A 20,979-nucleotide genomic window follows, 5' to 3' on the forward strand; every position below is an offset into this window, starting at 1 on the left:
CACATCTACTTAAATTTGTTTAATTGTTTTAAGGTACTTGTCCTTTATGTGTTAGTGTGTGTGTGTGTTTTGCTCTTTGGACTATGAACATGTCTTAACCTAATACTGCATATAAAACAAGTTAATACTTTAGTTGTAGTAAATTGTGCTATAATACATACTAATGCTATACTATCTTTCTCATTTCATCAGAAAAGATCAAACAATGACAGGCGTCATGGTGATGAACACATGATGTAACCACAGAGAGAAGCTGTGACTGAGAACATCCTCTACATGATGATCACTGACATGAGGTCTGTGTCCATGGTTGAAGATGAAGCTTCACTACAATCATCCTCACCTTTAATCCAGGTCACATTCTGCCCTCAACGACACAATTTATGTTTTACATTTTACAAAGTTCATGGAGAGAAAATATGAAGAGACTTTAAAGGAAGTGAAGAATGCAATGAACACAAACAGCAAACTGTGTCTCACTGCTGATATATGGACACGTGTAGCTAATGAAGTCTACCTTAGGGTGACCTACCACTACATTCACAATGGGACGAATAAACAGGCTGAAATTAAAAATGCGCTGTTTTTTTATCCGATTCATCAAATAATTTATCGACCGATTAATCGATTATGAAAATAATAATTTGTTGCAGCTCTAGTTCAGAGGGAGCTGGAAGACAAATCAACAGAACTCAGACACATGCCTTGATGTCCAGTCAGACATTTTTTCTTTCCCTTACCTTCTCACCTACCTCTTTTACCTCATCCCAGAATTTCTGTTTTCACAACATTTCAAATGAAAATAGTGTGTTCACATTGTTATGTCTAAGGTGGGCCCATAATAGAAACATAAAGTTTCATTAGCCAGGACAGAAATTAAGCTCCTTATGTGGGTTGGTTACATTTTCTTAGAAGGCCTAATTTTTGATCAAAGTTCCACATATAGCATTACACAGTGAAGAATCTGATAAAAGCATTTTGGTGTTTGGTTTGCTCACAGGTTCCAGTCAATTTTGATTTCTAGTTTATTGTCCACTGATATTAAATGTTGTGAGAATTGTGTTACAATAAATTTAATTTAGGACAATTTCAATATTTTTGTTCTCTTTCCACATTAATAAACACATTTGAAAAATGTTCTTGAACAACTGATTACTTTCATTTTTCCTTATTGTATATTATTAACTGACGTCAATGCCTTTAATTGTAAAATAATATATTTTCCCTTTGGTCTGTATTTCCATCGTAAGTTTGGTCTTAAAATTTTTTTTAAGGTAGTATTAAAAAGCTCTTAAAGTTTTAAATATAACTTCTTCCTACTTGTAGTCACCCTGCAATCAGTATCCAAGCTATAAAACACTTGATAAAAAAAGAAAATATAAAGATAAGCCTTTTTTAAATTGTATTTATTGATTTAAAAAAAATGTTATTGATGGTTGGAGTCCCATTAGGAGGCTTTGCCTCTGGTAAAGGAGGTACCCATAGTTTGTTTCTCCAAGGATTGGGGGTTCTGTTGCAGGGCTGTGGATTGCTGGCACCCATTCCTGACCTCATATTTTCAGGATTCCATGATGGAGCTGCTGCATTTAAAGTCTGGGGAAGGAAAAAGTTAAAGATAAGTTCAACCACCGAAACAACAGTGGTTTAAGAACAGGTGAGTGGGGAAGGGGGTGCTTTCTGCTCCATGGGTTACCTGGTTAGAGCACTTCCTGTTGGGGATGATGAGGGGGGAGGAACGTTTGCTCTCTTCATCAGAAGAATCTGAGTGGTATTCCGACACCATTTTACCTGTGTCTTTGGACAATGTGGCAACTGGGAAGTCGAAATTATTTTCTCCAAATCTGTGCAACAATAACACACACACACACACATTAAAAACAAACAAAAACAAGCCATATTAATATAAGTTTTTATTATTGAAGGTGCAGCTTCATGATGAGGGCAGAGATTGCAGAGGTGGTGTCCTTCCTGAAAAGCCTTGTAAAATTAAAAAACAATGTGAAGGCAGAGAAAATTGATTTGTTTGGAAAGCGTCTGGCAGTGGTGCTGCAGGAGAAGTTTGAAGGACACTGGTACCCTGAAAACCCCAGCAAAGGCCAGGCATACAGGTACTGCTCAGTGGGACACACAATGGTGTATGAATAAAGGATATAGTTTTGATATATTCTTTAAATTCACACAGAAAGCTTACAAAGAGGGGAGTAAATTGGTTGAACTTACATTTGTGAATATAGAATTTACCATATAAAATGAATAAGTTTACAATAGGGATGGGCGATATTGACAAAAAAAAAAAAAATTATCCCGATAATTTCTGGTATTAATCATGATAACAATAAAAATCATGCTAAATAAAAACTATAAATAAAAACTATAAATAAAAAATCATAACTTAGTGTGAACAGGTTTTTTACAAACACAAATAAATGTGAATACATCAACATTAGACACATTTAAAAATGCTATAATAGCTGCTGACTGAAAGAGTTCATAAGCTGATATTTTATAGAATATATTAGTGCATGTGGGTCACTGTTAGTGTTATTACATGTAATTCATTTATTCCCTCATTTACACGTGGATGGACTGGTGCGTATGAATTTAGAATGGATTCCCCCCCCCCCCCCCCCCCCCCCCCACAGAAAATATGAAAATTACTCAAAATACACAAAACTAAATATTTAAATAAAAAATACACAAAAGACAACAGAAATGCAAAAAAACTACACTAAAAAAAGATACAAAATGACTCCAGAATCACACTATAAATGCAACAAAAAACAATTATACAAAAAAATGCACAAATGGTGTAAAACAAAAAACTAAACAATATTTATACAGGAAGTACACAAAACAACAACAGAAATGCACAAAAATATACAAAAGGCTCCAAAAACACACAAAATGACTCCAAAAAACATATATTACAGAAAAATACACCAAACAACAAAAATATGAAAATGACTCAATATACACAAAACTAAATATTTATACAAAAATACACTAAAATGACAACAGAAATGCACAAAACTACAAAAAAAAAAAAAAAACGAAACACAAAATGACTCCAGAATAACACTACAATGGCAACAACAAACAATAATTAAAACAAAAAATATAAAAATGAGTAAAAAAAACCCAACACATTCATCATGCGCATGTCTCATAGAATTAAACCAGGGAAATTGCACATGTTATTTTACTTTGCACCTGCAAATAAGCCCCTTAATAATGCGACAGAGTATGTTATTATTATGCCCGTAATTGGCAACTCTCCTTAAGCGCCCACTATATGAATGCATACTTCCTACAGGCACTGTACGAGTTCTTTAAATTATTATTAGTGTTATTATATGTAATTCATTCATTTCCTCATTTGAAAAAAAATTATTTTCTAAAAAAAAATAGCACATGAAAAGCAAAAATAACTCCATTAGTGTTTTTACTGTTGCTGAATCTTGTTTCATTTATCTGATAATGAGTTACATAAAGTTATTATTGATAAATATTTCTCTGATTTCCTATAATTGAACCAGATCAATCTGATGATTTAATCATTCAGTATATTTAGGTGTAATAATCTCAATAGTTACATTAATCTAATGGGACCAGCTTTGTCTGTGAACACGTGAAATATAATTAAAAAATATTGCGTTTCACAAATTGGGACAGATTAATAGTGACATTAGTATTCATGCTAACATTTATTTCACACAACATGTGACATGTTAGTTTTTATCCTTCCATATGTGATACTCACAAAATGAGTGTTTTGTTGAGATGTTTTTATTTTGGTTTCCTTCCCATGCAAAGTCAATTTAAGTTTATTGTAGTTGCAATGTTTCATTTTGCTTTAGCATGTCATGCTGTGAAACGGACACTAGATGGCGACACTAACCTGAAACGTAAGCGGTGCGCACCGGACGTGCCTCATAATCCAACTGAATGGAGAAAGAGTCACATGTGTCCGGCTTTGCTGTGTCTTCCCTACACTTACAGCACTCCGCTCAGGAGAATTATCTATACATCTGCTAGCGGAGACCAGACCAGGACCCGCTACACATACAAGTGTTAAATCTGACCATAAACAAATCAGTGGCTGTCTGTGGTTTTATGACATTAAGAAGTGTTCTTTTTATTTGGTCTGTTCCTTATTTGGAGTGGTTAGCATTAGCTCTTAGCCCAGTCTGTGTGTCGGTGTGTTAGCTTAGCATAGTTAGCTTTAGTTGAGTTTCCAGTTCATAATCGTTGCTACAGGTTCATCTCTGTCCCCGTGTTTGTGGAACTTTGGGTGGACATGACGGAGGAACTTCAATGTGTTCCCTTTGTTGGATGGTTGTCTGGTTTTAACCAAGTAGCGGTCCATGATGTATCGCAGCACGGCAGCTTCAGGTAGCCGTGACGATCACCTCACACACAGACAGACAGACAGACGGCGGTGTGTGATGGGGGCGGTGGCGGTGCACGTCAGAGCTTCCGTAAACAATGTTCCGCTCCAGAGAATAATAAGTTGACAACAAACAAGGACAGTTTTGTCCCGTGGAACACGTGTTTTTTTTGGTAATTTTTAGCTAAATTGAGGGACAAATGGCCTGTGGCCTTCGATAATTTCCGACATGGGAATTTATCGTTTATATCGTGGGATGACAAATTCTTACCGGTGAGAATATTTTTGATGATAAATCATAAACGATAAAATATCGCACATTCCTAGTTTACAATGACTTAAACTTTGTTATTCTTGCCGTATATCACGTGACTCTACACACACACTCTATTGGCTGATCCCAACAACAGCTCTAGGTAAAGTTCAATGTCAACAAGGAAATTGTAAAACAATTACACCACAAATACAGTAATAAAATAAATGTGAGAGGGATTCTGGTTCATTATTACAAAAGCTGCATTTATTGTCGGTGTCTAAAAGTTTGGAGAAATACAAATTGGATGGAAAAATGTTGTGTAAGATTTTAATAAGATTTTCTTTAATCCTGTTATTAAAACAAAATTCTTAAGGCAGTGTCCAAGCCTTTTCTCAATTAATGTTTGTAAAAATGTTTCCCCAAAAGGCCTTTTTTTCTTGGAGATATTTTCCTCTTTTCATGAAATGTATTCCTTATATGTTTGTTTGTGCACTTTCAGTCCATGATATTTAAACCATTTACCATTAAAAGACGTTCCACTCAGGGTTTCTTGAAACTGAAGGTGACTTTTCATTAAAAGGAATAAATCATCAGGAATAACTTTGGTTACAATGTTAAATTCTTTGCTAGTAACAGGGAATGATTTGATTAGGAGGAAACGCTTATAGCTTAGTAATGCTCCTTCAGAGTCGAAGAGATCACTTATAGAAATAACACCTCAATCAACCCAGTTTTTTTTAAATATTGTTTTCCTTCTGATCGTAATGTTTTCAAATTATAGATTTGTGTGGGGAGAAATTGTGAGAGTAACATATTTTCCAAGCTTGAAGAGCCTGTTGATAAAATTTACATAATTGTAATGTTAATTTCGGCTATATTGTAATTACAAGTGAGTAGAAAATGAAGACCACCAAGGTTGTTAAATATATTATTTGGAATAAAATACCAGATAGACTTAGGAGCTTTGAGAAATATAGTTCAAATCAACAAAATTTAACAGTTCAAAACCCCCTTCTTTCCTGGATCCTGACAGTTTATCTTTTTTTATATTGTGCTTTTTATTTTTTCAAGTAAAGTTGAAAAATATTTTGTTCATTTCTTTAGACGTTGATTCCTGAACAAAGAGAGATCTAGCAGGATATATTAGTCTAGAGATACCTTCAGCTTTCATTAAGAGAATTCTTCCAAACAATGTCAAATCACGTTGGAGCCACATGTTCATAATATTTTGTGTTTTCTTAAGTCGGGGAAGAAAGTTTTGTTGTTGTCTAGTTTTCACGTTTTTTGTGATTGACAGTTTTCTTGAATGGTATATTACATACACTCTCACTATCTGAGGTGGCGGTTGCCGGTCGCCCGTGCACCGGTGGGGGGGCTTTGCCCCGTGGCTTGCGCTGTCTGGTGCTCTCTCTGCTGCTTCTGTTCCGGGTCCTTCTGGCCTGGTGTCCGGTCCCTGTTGGCTTTTAGGTACTAAAAACTTCTTTTGTCACATCTTCAGTGGTTTCATTGAGGGATTCTGGGAGGTTCAAAAGCTTCAGGTTCCAATGTCAACTGTACTGTTCAGTTTCTTCAATTGTTTTAATTTTGCTCCAGGAGGTGTTGATTCATCACATGCATTTTGTCATTAGTTGTCTTTGTCACATTCTTGTATGGCATTATAGAAATACTGTCCTGTTTAAGTTTGTCGTATCTTCTATTGAGTATACAGCATCAGTGCCCAAAACATTCCGGAGCTCAGGCGAAACGATGCGCACCGAACGCTATCTTGGCTTCCCCCCTTGTTTTGTGTTGTTGTATAACAAGTTAACAGTCAGGATATGACATGTGTGAATTGAAGTTTCTTCTTCTTTTTGGGATTTATTGGCAGTTTTCACTCAGGTGCATTACCGCCATCCACTGGTTACAAAACTGACCGAAAGACTGATTTTTATTAGTCCGGACTCAAAACGCCACTCACTTTGTTCTTCTTCTTCTGATGAGATGCTCAGAGCCCTTTTTTCTTTTTTTAAATGGATCCCAGGGGCCCACCTCTATTTCTGTAAATTTCCAAATTTATGGGGAAATAGTTTTGTGATATATCGATTCAAAGGCAATTGAACATAGATTAGGATTTTATGTTGCACAATTTGGTGCTCTAAGTTTAGCTCGCTTTGAATTCAAACCTCCACAGGGGGGCGCCATCACCACATTACTCCAAAAAATCTTTTTATCAGTGTTATTTTCAACACACGCATGCACAAAATATATTTACACGTCACCCATTATAGCAGACATGGGCAACTGGTGGCCCACGGACTGACTTTGTGCACCCCCAACAGTAAGCGCACAAAATGATCCAGAAAATATTTACACAAAACAACTCCAAAACATACAAAATCACTATGACGTACACAAAATGAAGGCAAAAATATACAGGAGTGCAAAAGTACATGTCTGAAAAACAGGAAATGAAAAAAAGACCATTTGAAAAACAATAGTAATATTAAAATTACAAAAATTGGATTTTTATTTCAATTTAACAATTAATTTTCTAATGATTTAATTTTTATAATAGTAATATCTTGAAAAATTATAAAAATAATATTTTTTAATTATCATTTTATTATAAAAAATGTTAACTGTATTTTTTAATCTAAATTTATGTTTGAGGACGTGCACTTATAGATTGCAATTCATTGAGATTGTGTGATGGTGTTTTAATTTGAAAATGAATATGAATCTAAAAACTTACTAAAAATATTTTTTGATTATTATGTATTCTATTAATTAACTATTTGATTATCAATGTTTTGTACTGTATTTTTGAACTACATTTGTTTGAGGAAGTGAACGTATTGAATAAAGTTTTTTGAAATTGTGTTTTAATTTGAAAAAGAATTATAATCTAAAAAAAATACAAATATAGTATTTTTATTTTTAGTTAATAATTAATTATTTATTGATTTTATTTTTGCGCCACTTTTTGTTTTTTAACTACAGTTATATTTGAGGCAGTGAACATATAGAATACAGTTGTTTGAGAATGTGTGATGGTGTTTAAATTAAAAAAAAAAAATAGTATCTTAAAAATGACAAAAAAATAAACAAAATTTTTTTTATCCAGCATTTTTTAAATGTTTATTTATTTTTTATTTTTTCAATTACTAGACATTCCAGGCCACCACGCGTGGGTACACGGCCCCAAGGTTGAAAAACACAGGCGTACAGTTTGATCAGTGCAGAGGGAAGGTGGAGAAAGCAGCAGAAATTGCTACGAACCCCCCAAATCCCTATTCTCGATCCAAAAAAACCTGGATCTGATCTTTGAGGTCTGCTGCCTCCTGCTGGTCAGGTTGAGGAACAGCAATAATCATTGTAAATCTAATTTGACTGATTATAACTCCTTTTTCCTTTAGGCCAACACTGTTAACTATTCATTGTTTCATTGTTTTTACAGAGAAGACACACTTTTAAATAACAACACAACTTTTATTAATATAAAATATGACACAATTCACAAGTAACAAAAAATAATTCTAACTTTACAAATATAATCAATATAAAACAAAAGCAATAATATATACATGTGCTATCATACAGAAATGCCAGTATGGCTTTCATCTATAAAGTTGCCCAAAAAAATATATAATAAAAATGTTTATCAAAATCTAAATGAAATATAATTGACATAGCTATTATAAAAACATATATACAGTATGATTACAATGTAACAAATATTCAATAATATATACAGATGGATAATGTACAGAGGGAGAAGCAACAGGTGTGTCAACAGTCAGTGTTAATGGCTTCTCCTCCTCTCCAGCTCCTCGTCCACCACACTTTTAAAGTGTTCAAAGCTGGTGTACACCACGCCTTCAAAGCCAGAGGTGGTTGACTTCCCTGTGGCAGGACAAAAAGTGTAAATTTTTTGGCTGCTTCCAGCCGCTTTGTCCTTGGAGGGCGTGTAGCGTTTCCTCCGGCCACCACACTGAGGAACTTGGCATGCCCCGCAGGGCCTCGCCGACTTTTTGGGGACGATGGGCTTGGGGATGAGAGCAGGGGGGGGCAGAACGGGGACGAATACCTGCCTGCAGGAAGGTCCGGCAAACTGGATTGATGGAGCGCACGGCTGTGCTGGGACCACCAGCAGTATGGGAGCTGCCCGGACTGCAGGTAGGATGTAGGGGGGGGCGGCGGCAGCAGGCTGGGCTTGGATGGGCCGATTTGAAGGTCCCGCCTCTGGGTCCGGCTCCTCAAAGTCCAACCTGCAGATGTAGAAAACAGACCATGAGGATTCATTTATCAGGATTAGCCCTTTAACACCACACACAAGTGAAAAAGTGAAAACAGCCCGATTGCTCACCTCCGCTTCTCTCCGCGCCTTTTCCCGGCCGTGTGGCGAGGCTGCTCGAACTGCATTTGCTGTCGGTCTGGTGGTGGCAGCGAGGACGGCAACGCAAGAGCGTCGGGCAGCGGTTGGTCAGACAGCACGGTGCGGTGGGGCTTGGCTTTGGGCTGCACCGTAGCTCTGTAGTTGGCAGCCTTCTCCTCCCGAGAGAAGAAGCTGGAGATGGACTTATTGTTGATGTTGGGCAGTGGGATGGAGAGGCCGCAGAGGATGGGATCGTCTCTCACGCGATCCACAATCCTTTTATATTGTGCCTTGATGGAGGCGGCCACCTTGCTGGGAGAGGCAAGGCGGCTGGAGGGCGGGCGGTTCCTCAGCATCTTAATGAGGAGTTAGAGCAGCCGGCTGTCCTCTGTCACCTGTGCAGCCTGAGGGTACCTCATCCAGCCAAACTTGGTCTTCTGGGCGGCGCGGTTATCGGGGGTGTCCGGTCCGAGGCAACGGCCAAACAGGGTGTAGCCCAGACCAGGTGCTGTAAGTTTTGCTCGCTTCAAATTCAAACTTCCAAAGGGGGGAGCCATCACCACTTTACTCCAAAATTTTTTTTTATCAGTGTTATTTTCAACGCACGCATGCACAAAATATATTTACACGTCACCCATTATAGCAGACATGGGCAACTGGTGGCCCACAGACTGACTTTGTGCACCCCCAACAGTTAGCGCACAAAATGATCCAGAAAATATTTACACAAAACAACTCCAAAACATACAAACTCACTATGACGTACACAAAATGAAGGCAAAAATATACAGAAGGACTGCAAAAGTACATGTCTGAAAAACAGGAAATGAAAAAAAGACCATTTGAAAAACAATAGTAATATTAAAATTACAAAAATTGGATTTTTATTTCAATTTAACAATTAATTTTCTAATGATTTAATTTTTATAATAGTAATATCTTGAAAAATTATAAAAATAATATTTTTTTAATTATCATTTTATTATAAAAAATGTTAACTGTATTTTTTAATCTAAATTTATGTTTGAGGACGTGCACTTATAGATTGCAATTTATTGAGATTGTGTGATGGTGTTTTAATTTGAAAATGAATATGAATCTAAACAATTATAAATGTAGTATTTGTTTTTCCCTTTTATAATGAATTAACTATTTGATGATTACATTTGTATACTTTATTTCCTATTAAATTACATTTATATTCGAGGACATAAAAGTTTAAAATAAAGTTGTACGAATTTGCGTGATGGTGTTTTAATTTGAAAATGAATAGAAATCTAAACAATTATGAATGTAGAATTTTTTTTCCCTTTTATAATGAATTAACTATTTGATGATTACATTTGTATACTTTATTTCCTATTAAATTACATTTATATTCGAGGACATAAAAGTTTAAAATAAAGTTGTACGAATTTGCATGATGGTGTTTTATTTGAAAATGAATAATAATCTAAAAACTTACAAAAAATATTATTTTTATTTTAATAAAAACTGAAAACGGGTCCCACAGACCCGAACACCACACAAGGGTTAAGTAAGTGACTGCAAGTAGCCTATAGAAAAGCCTATAGAGAAAAGAAGATGGAGTTTAAAGCAGCGTCTCATTCAGCAGGTGAGTTTATTTTCTTCTTGTACTTTTTTTTTTTTTGCTTTTTCTACAGTCTGTCTATTTTTTCTGTATCACATTCAGCTTTTTGGTGAACATTGAATGGATGGGTTTTGTATATGGTAATAAACATGCTTGTACAGATTGCTTGTTTGTGAGGTAATAACATACATGTACTGTATGTCAAATGGATTGTATAGTTATAACATTTATGTATACACATGGATTGTGTGCAAGGTTATAACATGTACAGGTTTATTTACAATATGTGCAGCACAAAGACATGATGGTATGAACATGTGAAAACTATGCCTGACAAATGTGAAAAATGTAGTCTGTAATTCTTGGTGTGTATTAATATTATTGCTGCTAGTGTTGTTTATCATTTATTAATGGTGTTGTTTTTCATTTGTTTCTCACTTTATCATTCATTTGTTGTTGAGTTTACCTCACATCCATGTTGTTCTGCGTGGGTGTGTATTATTATTATTATTATTATAATAATTATTATAATTATTATCACTAGTGTTGTCTTAATTTAGTATTATTATTATTATTCTCTTAATTTCTTTTCTTTATTTGCCGCTCTTTGACTTTTTAATTGCTCTACTGGGATGATTAAAGTTTTTTCAGATTCTGATTCTGAATCTGAAAATCATTTGAAAGTTTAATGTTTTTCAGCTTCCGTTAAGAGACCTGGGTTGGATCCACTGTTGCCTGTCCTGTGCATTCTGGACACAAGTGTTCCACACGACAGGCAGCAGTGTATACTGAAACCAACAAAGGAGGCTAAGACATGCCAGTCATTGAGACCGTCTGAATCAAACGAGGACACTCGACTGAGGGATCCCAATACAGCTTGTGAGGAAGGTAATATCTTTGCATTACTATCACACAAGCCCTGACACATATCCATAAAAATATGTTTCCACCTGATCCATCCTGTGGGCTGTGCACTAGAAGTTCCTGCATTAAGAAATGCTGATAGATTTAGTGATAATTTTACTCTGAAGTGAGCGTTTGGGCTGCAGAGGTGTATTTAGTGAAAAAGTAAAAAAATATTTAAGTCCTGATCTGAGGTAGATTTGATTAGAAATGTGTATTTTATTTCATACTTTATAAATATTAGAAAATTGAATGTTTTTTGTGTGTTTTTGTTTATTTTTAGCAGCCAGTGATGTTCAGTTAGACTGGGTGAAATGTAGTTTGCATTGTTTGTGTTTGAATTTTTCTGTGATTCATTTTAATAATGTTGGTAATGTTTAATCTAAAGATTTGATATTTGTAATGTGATGAAATTATATATATATTTTAAATCACTGTATACTAACCTATTTCTTTATTCATTAAATTACTTTTTAGTTATAGGTTTTTTCCCTGACAGCGCTGGAACGCAAGGCTGGGTCCAGAGCTGGGCAGGACCTCCGGGTTTGGTCCCAGGTTTGCCTGAACCTCCGGGTTCGGTCCCAGACTGGGCAGAACCTCCGGGTTTGGTCCCAGGCTGGGCCGAACTTCTGGGTTTGCTCCCGACCTGGTACTTGACTCCAGAAGCAGCAGAAGACCTTGAAGAACCAGAAGACCTTGAAGAACCAGAAGACACAGACGCCCCTGAGGAGGAGCTTCCTGAGTGGACTGCGTTCTACTTCGACGAGGTGACCCCTGGCTGGGAGACCCCTGAGGAGTCTGCTTGCTCAGCCTCCAGTGACTCTGAAGGTGAGTATTCCCAGGAGTCACCACTTGGACGCAGTGTCTCCAGGAAGAGGTACGTAGACGGTTCTGAGGAACCTGCATCGTCCGACTCTGACAGTCACTGTGAGCCTGGGACGAAGAGGCCGAGACGGGACGACAGCTCTGACCCATCTTAGAGTCATCTGTACTTTTCCTTTTCCTGCTCCTCTCCATCTATGAGCAGAGTTCCCCGTTTGTACCCGGCTTCCTTGTTTCAGGTAAGTTGGCCTTTGCGTCTTGCGAGACGACTGATGTCCCAGGCAACGACTGGTACCGGGACTTTTTTAATGGTAAGGATTTTATTTTTTGTTTCTTTATGACAGGCCACAGTTGGAGTGGTTGTCCTGTCACTGTTATGAAAACATGCATAATATATTAGGTTGAGTTAGGTTAGAGTTAAAAATTAGAGATAACCTTTTTAATCCCAGCAAGTGAGGACAGGAGGAGACATCAACAGAGGACAGAGGCTAAAGAAGACTTCTTTATCAACCACAACAATGTAAGTAAAAATACTGAACACACCTTTACTGTAAAAATAAACTTGACTTTGTAATAATGCTTGTAAAATGTTAAACAGGAGCACCAGCATCCACAGCTGCTTGAGGAGGAAACATCAACAGAAAGCAAAACAATTAATGTAAGTAAAGTCTCTCATTAGCACAGAAAGACACTGAAGTAATGTTTAATGTAAAAATAGAGGTGATTTTATACTAATGCCTGTAAAATGTTGGACTGGAACAACAGCATCCACTGATGGAGGAGGAGGATGATGAAGATGGAGGACAGGAGCACCAGTATCCACAGCATCCTGAGGAAACATCAACAGGGGACAGAAAGACTTCTATTCACCAAAACAATGTAAGCAAAAATACTACACGTTTAATAAAAAATAATATGGAGACATTACGCTATACTAATGCCTGTAAAATGTCAGACAGGAGTGCCAGCATCCACTGATGGAGGAGGAGGATGAAGAAGATGGAGGACATTAGCACCAGCATCCACAGCTGCCTGAGGAGGAAACATCAACAGAAAGCAAAACAATCAAAACAATTAATGTAAGTAAAGCCTCTCATTGGCACAGAAAGACACTGAACTAATGTTTAATGTAAAAATAGAGGTGACTTTATACTAATGCCTGTAAAATGTTGGACTGGAACAACGGCATCTACTGATGGAGGAGGAGGATGAAGATGGAGGACAGGAGCACCAGTATCCACAGCATCCTGAGGAGGAAACATCAACAGAGGACAGAGACTTCTATTCACCAAAACAATGTAAGCAAAAATACTACACGTTTAATAAATAAAAAAAATAGGTAGATGTTACGCTATACTAATACCTGTAAAATGTCAGACAGGAGCACCAGCATCCACAGCATCCTGAGGAGGAAACATTACCAGAGGACAGAAAGACTTCTATTCACCAAAACAATCAATGTAAGTAAAGCCTCTCATTTACACAGAAAGAATCTGAATACGTGTTTAATGTAAAAATAAAGATGATTTTGATACTAATGACTGTCAATTGTCTTGTTTGATTGCAGAGTTTTGCTTCAGAGGAGAATCCGACAGTTCCAGATGTTCGTCACCAGCACTGCAGTGTTTACACAGACTGCTTTGGTTTCAACTTTCTACAAAAAACTGTTGAATTTTCAACTCACTTTCCATCTGAATCCAAGCTCATCTTCATCACTGGGATGTTTCTTCATCAGTTCTTCGTACAGACTGACACAGCTCACACATGGAGAAGATGATTTATGGAATATGACATTTAGATTTTTCCTTTTCTCAACAGTATGATGCATACATCCCAACCCAAATTTCATGCATTTTTTTGGCTTAACTTGAGCCAATTTCCATCAATAAATTGCTAATGTATTATTATTGACTATTACTATTATTTTACACCAGGTTTTTGTCATGGTTCATGATTATTTATTGATCCTTTACAATCTAATGGTTCCCAGTGCTCTCCCAGTAGGTGTGACGTGGACATCTGCACACATGTAATGGTTTATAAATGAATGCACTCGTTCATGTGTGTAGTTATGTGTGCTAAGCATAACTACATACATATATGTGGCGTTATAAGGCGAAGTGCCCGTTAGGTAGAAAAAAATGACAACGCCAACCCCTCAAAATTAGGTTTAAACAGACTTCCGTCAAGGGGTAAACAGAAGACACACAGGTGATCGTGTATAATGGAGAACAGAGACGTGTTTCTTGGTGGAAAAACTGACAATGGTTTATTCTTTAACAATAAAAAAACAACTGTCCATATAAAAGAGTAAGCTCACTATATACAGCAGCAACCGGCCTACCATCAACGTGGGAGGAGGGTCCAAATAAATCAAATCAAATTAAAGTGACACACTCACGACTATGTGGGGGGGGGGGAGGAAACGCCCAAACGCCTACACCAGGACTGCACCGCACACGAAAAAAACCACCACCTCGGACCCACCACCACGATGACTGCTGCGGCTGCCGAGAGGAGAAGCACAGTAAGGATACAATATAACCAAATTTAAACACCAATATGAGCGGACATTCCATAAACAAAAAGAAAACACAAATAGGTTTACAAATCAGGTCTACAGTTGGGGGTATTCTGTCATGAAAACAAAACATTCAACTATTTTTTAACCAAATACATCTGACAAAAACAATATGCAAAACCGAACAATAAGAACACACAAGTGATGAATCTTCCCTTAGGCAAAACACACACACACAACACACACTGACACGCAAACGTCACACACACACGCAAGCATGCACACACTACACACTACACACTGACACAGACACGCAACGTCATGCACACAGAAGCTGGACCGGGCGATACCCGTCACTAACAGCCGCAGCCGGGGCAGCCGAGTGCGAGCCGGGCACCGGCTTCGATTAAGGCAGCCGAAGCTACCGATGCCTCGGGGTGTAAGCGTTCCCGTGGACACGCAGTAGGCGAAGCAGCAGTGTTCCTTGTTCTACTTAGCTTTCTCCAACAGGTCCCGTGTCCCGATCGCCGGCAGCCCTCCCCCGGTAGCAGAGCCTCCGTCCTGCGCGGCTGGTGTGTTCCGGTTCTGTTTAACACAGACACGTTATCACCACAGCTAATGGTAGCCTACACATTAGCCACAATCAATGCCTACCCGCTGCAGGGCGAGGTCAGGTTTGGGGGGGCTGATGATCGCCACCGTCTGTCGGTATTAAATGACCCTATAATGCGTAATAACCACGAGTCCATCATTAAGATCAGGCAATCAAAACATTTGAAAATGAGCGAGTCGCACACCTACCGATCTAAGAATCAATGAGAGCACGCAGTTCCGGTAGCGTGCAACAGGAGTGCCCGAGTCAGGTATTGGGAGGAGCAAAAGCCAGGGAGGAACGAGTGGTTGGAGGAAGAAACTCAATCCCTTTTATTCTCCCACCCTGTTAATAGGCCAGACTAACTTGCTAGCAGCAATACTCCTACATCCACCCCCCTTTTCTCTGATCGTCGCCCCGACGAGGCACCAATAGAGGATGAATGAGCCTAATTCCATGGTCGAAAGAAAACAGACATAGCAATTGATTGTGAGGAAACGGGTCTGGCGGGGGCCCGCTCCCTAACCGTCCGAGGAAGGTGATGGAGGTTTGAGTGCTGGCCAGCTGTGGAGCGTGTTGTTTGCCGCCTAGTCAAGCCACTACTCCCCAGAGGGGAGCATGCTCTGGCGGCGGGATGAGGTGCCAGCGTCGTGGCTGGGAGAGCCGGGGTTAAGTCCTGGGTGACTGCCGAAGCACGCCTGGCTGGTGTGGGGGAAGTATCCCTCACCCATGCCATTACATCGTCCCCGGATGAATCATCCTGTCTTATTGGCTGGTCAGGAGAAGCTTGAGGAGGAGGGGATGTATCCACAGCGGGGATGTCTCCCGCAACAACCTTCAGGAGCGTCCGGTGCACACGTTTGACCTCAGTAGGTTCATTGACTGGGGCCACTGCATACACCGGGCCTTCCCCGGGCGGGGCTTTTACCACCCGATGCTGCACCGAACCCCACTTATCTTGGATTTTGCAACGGCCCTTTCGACCATAGTTTCGTAACAACACCAGTTGGCCCTCCACCAGGGGTTCCAGTCGAACACCCTGGTCGTGGTTCTTCTTACGGCGCTCGGCTGCGACCTTTAGCCGGTCTCGAACGCTATCAAAAGCTAGAAGCAACCGAGTTTGGTGCTCCTGCACCCAATCACGCACAGTCCCTCCCACAGGGTCTTGGACCCTCCCCAACAGAAAATCGACTGGAAGCCTTGCCTCCCGGCCGAACATGAGGAAGAAAGGAGATTCCCCAGTCGATTGGTGGGGAGTAGTGTTGTAGGCATACAATACTTGTGGTAGACAGGAGTGCCAATCCCGCTTACGGGATGTTGGCAAAGTACGTAACAGATCGTGAAGTGTGCGATTAAACCGCTCGCACTGGCCATTCCCAGCGGGGTGATAAGGGGTCGTCCGGGACTTTTCAATCCCATATAGTTTGCAGAGCTGTTTGATGAGTGTACTCTCAAAGTTCCTACCCTGGTCCGAATGAATCCGGACTGGAGCGCCAAACTTTGAAAACCACTCCACTGACAACACCTGGGCTACTGTAGATGCAGTTTGGTCTCGGGTCGGAAAGGCCAGGGTGTACTTGCTGAACACATCGGTCACCACAAGGACATTCTCCAGTGCGCTACGAGATGGCTCGAGCATGGTGAAATCTATGGCTAAAATTTCATTCGGCTCTGAAGCCAACAAATGGCCCAGGAAACTCCTAGCTGATGGCCCGGCATCCTTTGCGACCTGACATCGTTCACAGGTTTGACACCAGTGCCTCACATCCGACGCCATCCCCGGCCAGTAACACCGCTGCCTCAGCAAGTCCAAGGTCCTATCTACACCCTGATGGCCCTGATTTTGGTGGAGCTCAGTAAGGACCTGTGCTTTCAAGGCAACAGGCAGGAGCACCTGCCGAACTGGCTCACCACCATCGGAACGCGAAACCTGTCGATAAGCCACCCCAGTCTCCTCAACCAATTGACCCCATTGTCTGAGAAGTGCCAGCGCGAGCCGGGACAGCTGGCTACGCTCATCGCGGTTTGGGTACCGTTTCTCACGCCAGAATGCCAACACCTTACCGAGCACCGGATCAGCCTGCTGAAGGGCTGAGAGGTCAGTGGGTAGTTGCTGGGGAAATACTTGTACCGCGGCTTGCTGTGCTTCAAACCCTCGGGTTTGCAAAGCTTGCCTCAAGGGTGATGGAAGACCGGTACCGGCAACCATTGCACCCAAATCTATGGCCACCGGTGGGTGCTGACGGGACAAAGCATCCGCATTCGCATTGTTTTTACCTGGACGGTAGCGGATCTCAAAATCAAAAGCAGCTAGCTGGGCTGCCCAACGCTGCTCTAGAGCGCCAAGTTTGGCCGAAGACAGGTGGCTCAGGGGATTATTGTCTGTGAAGACAACACACCTGTGGCCAAGCAAATACTCTCGAAATTTATCGGTCATAGCCCATTTTAACGCCAGGAATTCCAATTTCATAGAACTGTAATTTACTGGGTTGCGCTCTGTCGGTCTCAATCCTCTGCTAGCAAATGCTATAGGCCGAACCTTCCCCCCTTGCTCTTGCGAAAGAACAGCGCCCAGGCCACCATGACTGGCATCCACCTCTAGGATGAATGGAAGGGAGAAGTCAGCATATGCAAGCACAGGGGCATCTGTGAACTTGGACTTCAATGCCTCGAAGCTCTGTTGATGTTCGGACGTCCACTTGCCGGCAACCAAAGGCTCAGACCGCTTGGACTTCGACCCTCCGAGATCGGCTACCAGCCGGTGAAGGGGGGCAGCCAGTTTGGCAAAACCCTCCACAAAACGACGATAATAGCTGGCGAACCCGAGAAAGGATCGCAGCTCTGGGATGGTGGTGGGGGACGGCCACTTAGCTACCGCCTCAATCTTTGTGGGGTCAGTGGAGACACCACTGGCAGAGATGACGTGCCCTAAATAGCTAACCTCCGGTCTGAAGAAGGAACATTTAGACAGTTTTGCCTTCAGGCCCTCCCTCTGTAGCCGCTGGAGCACTTCCTCCAATCTCCCCAAATGTTGCTGGAAAGTGGAGGAGAAGACAACAATGTCATCCAAATACAAGAGTAGGGCCTGACACTGCTTATCCCCAAAAATCCTCTGCATGAGGCGCTGGAACGTGCTGGGGGCATTACACAGCCCAAAGGGCATACGGTTCCATTCAAACAGACCGAACGGAGTGCAAAACGCTGTCTTCGGCCGATCTGCTTCTGCCATCGGAACCTGATTGTACCCACTGGCTAAATCCATAGTGGAAAACCAGCGAGCTCCAGTCAACGCATCTAGTGACTCCGCTATGCGGGGAAGGGGGAAGGCATCCTTTCTTGTCTTACGGTTAAGTTGACGGTAGTCCACGCAAAGGCGCAAGCTACCATCCTTTTTCTTAACCAGGACGATCGGAGAAGCAAAAGGACTGCTGCTCTCCCTAATGATCTGTGCACTTAACAGCTGATTTATATGCTCTTTGACTACTTCGTATTCCGAGGGAGGAATACGTCTGTAGCGCTGTCGGATGGGGGCATCATCTAAGAGAGGGATCTGATGGGAAATTAAATTAGTACAACCTAAATCACTGTCATGGGAAGAGAACACAGAAGTGTACTGATTGAGAAGACAGCGCGCTTCCTTCTGCTCCTCTCTGGACAGGAGGGAAAGGTCTACTGCCTCAACCTGATCCAATAACGTAGGGGCAACTGCCTGCGATGTCACAGTGGCTACATGGGCAGAGGCCTCTTCAATTACTGAGGGTGAACTCGCCACATGAACTTCCACCAGGGCTCCTACTATAGTACGAGGGTAAAGCACCACCTCCACAGTACCGACGTTCACGATGGGAATATACGCCGTGCTGTACTCCACATCCACCAGTGATGGGGAGGCCAGCAATCCAGCAGGGAGTCCCTGGATTGGGGGCTCATAGCGTACGCTGGCACCAGAAAAATGGGCTGAACAGGTGGCTTGTATCACCTGCATGGTGCCACCAGGGATCCTACAAACCTTCTGTCCGCGCACCTTCACTCTACCAGGGACCTCAGTGAGCGAGTCTATTGGGATCCGGTGGCATTTCTGCAAAGCTTGTGCCACCGATGGGGGTGCTTTAGTGACGATTGGCAGCTCAAACAGAGCGAGACCATACTGGCCAAACAGTGTTTTGTAACACCTTTGCAGGATGTTCATCCCCAAAACACCAGGTAAATGAGGAGAACCATCAGCGGGAGGGTCCTGGACCACCAGTACTCCGCATCCTGGTAGCAGGTTGCCACAGAGCTCAACATCGAGCTCCAGGTAGCCGAGGTAGGGAATGGGTAACCCATTTGCCGCCCGAAGTTGCAGCCACTTACAGGATTGTAGCCTATCCTGGCCCCACGGTTCAAAGTGCTCCTTAAAAAAATGCTGTGTGACAGTGGATACCATTGAGCCGGTATCGACTAAGCATGGAACCAGTACCCCCCCCATAACTACCTCCAACTGCGGACAAGCGGCGACTAGCTTAGCTTGGTCCCTGTACCCAGACATCGCTAATGAGCCTCTGGTGGCCCCCTCCGAACTTTGGCTCTGCAGCTCGGCGGGCACTAGTTTTCCGACTGCTGAGAGGAATGAGGCTGCAGGCCCGGCAGAGCGCAAGCCGACCGCGGTTGGGGACGGGGAGGACCACGCCCTCCCTCACATTCTCTGGCAAAATGGCCGGGTTGCTGACAACGTCTACAAATTACTGTAGCCCGGTTAAGTGGCCGATTGTACTGCTGGTTAGTCTGCAGCCTAGCCAGTGTTTCGGTTAGCTGGTTAAGCTGTACCTGCTGGAGCTTTAACATCTCCTTTACTTCGAGCAGCTCACTAGGTGGTGGATTAGACACCGGGGGGGCGCGCTGGACTCCATACTGTAGGCCCAGTACTGAAGGGACCGAGTGACTCCGCCCCCGCACCCCTCCTGGTAATCCCTCCTTCTCCCATCTAATTGCCTCGGCTCTCACTTCAAGCAGAGAAATTACAGGCTGCCGACGTACCAACTGTTTTAGCGCTCGGCGGAGGGAGCAATCCAACACGTTCTCAATAAACTGATCACGCAATAAAACGTCCGAGTTAAGCACATTACTTGGAGCCCGTTGCTTCACAGAGGCCATTAAACTCATGAGTGCAAGCGAAAACTCCTGAAGAGTCTCCTCCTCCTGCTGCCGTCGTGAGAAAAATGCCTCCTGTAAAGCAACGTAGGAGTCCGAACAGCCGTAAAGCTCCCGCAAAATGGCAATAATGGTGTCTGGATCATTGCGCTCTACGTTTGTTCGGTACTTTATCTCCTCCCGTGCTTCTCCTGTCAAGTGATCATAAAGAAAAAACGCTTTATCTGATCTTGACAGATGACGTGCTCGCATACATGCCTCAGCTTCCTCCAGCCATTCCTCCAGCCCTAAGCCTGATCTACCTGAAAAGATGGGGCACTTCCTGTCTCTAGGTACTAAGACCAGTCTCTCAGCGACTGGAAAGCTAGTAGCAGAAGACGCCTGCTGGGGCTCGGTGGGAGTGAGAGGTGCGGCACTAGGACC

The 20,979-nt window shown here is 41.6% G+C and overlaps 1 protein-coding gene across 1 annotated transcript; it reads right to left on the minus strand.

The window, feature by feature from the left end:
• Positions 1–8,096: 8,096 nt before the first annotated feature.
• LOC114456586 (uncharacterized) lies at positions 8,097–9,806 on the minus strand. The gene is made up of 2 exons (XM_028438454.1): positions 8,989–9,806; positions 8,097–8,890 (listed from the first exon to the last, which is right to left on the minus strand). Exons 1-2 carry the CDS (start codon positions 9,351–9,353, stop codon positions 8,425–8,427), a joined length of 831 nt encoding a protein of 276 aa, XP_028294255.1. The 5' UTR covers positions 9,354–9,806; the 3' UTR covers positions 8,097–8,424.
• Between the last annotated feature and the right edge of the window lie 11,173 nt (positions 9,807–20,979).

The sequence above is a fragment of the Gouania willdenowi genome, chromosome 22, assembly GCF_900634775.1.
Source record: "Gouania willdenowi chromosome 22, fGouWil2.1, whole genome shotgun sequence".
In the NCBI taxonomy this organism is placed as follows: domain Eukaryota; kingdom Metazoa; phylum Chordata; class Actinopteri; order Blenniiformes; family Gobiesocidae; genus Gouania; species Gouania willdenowi.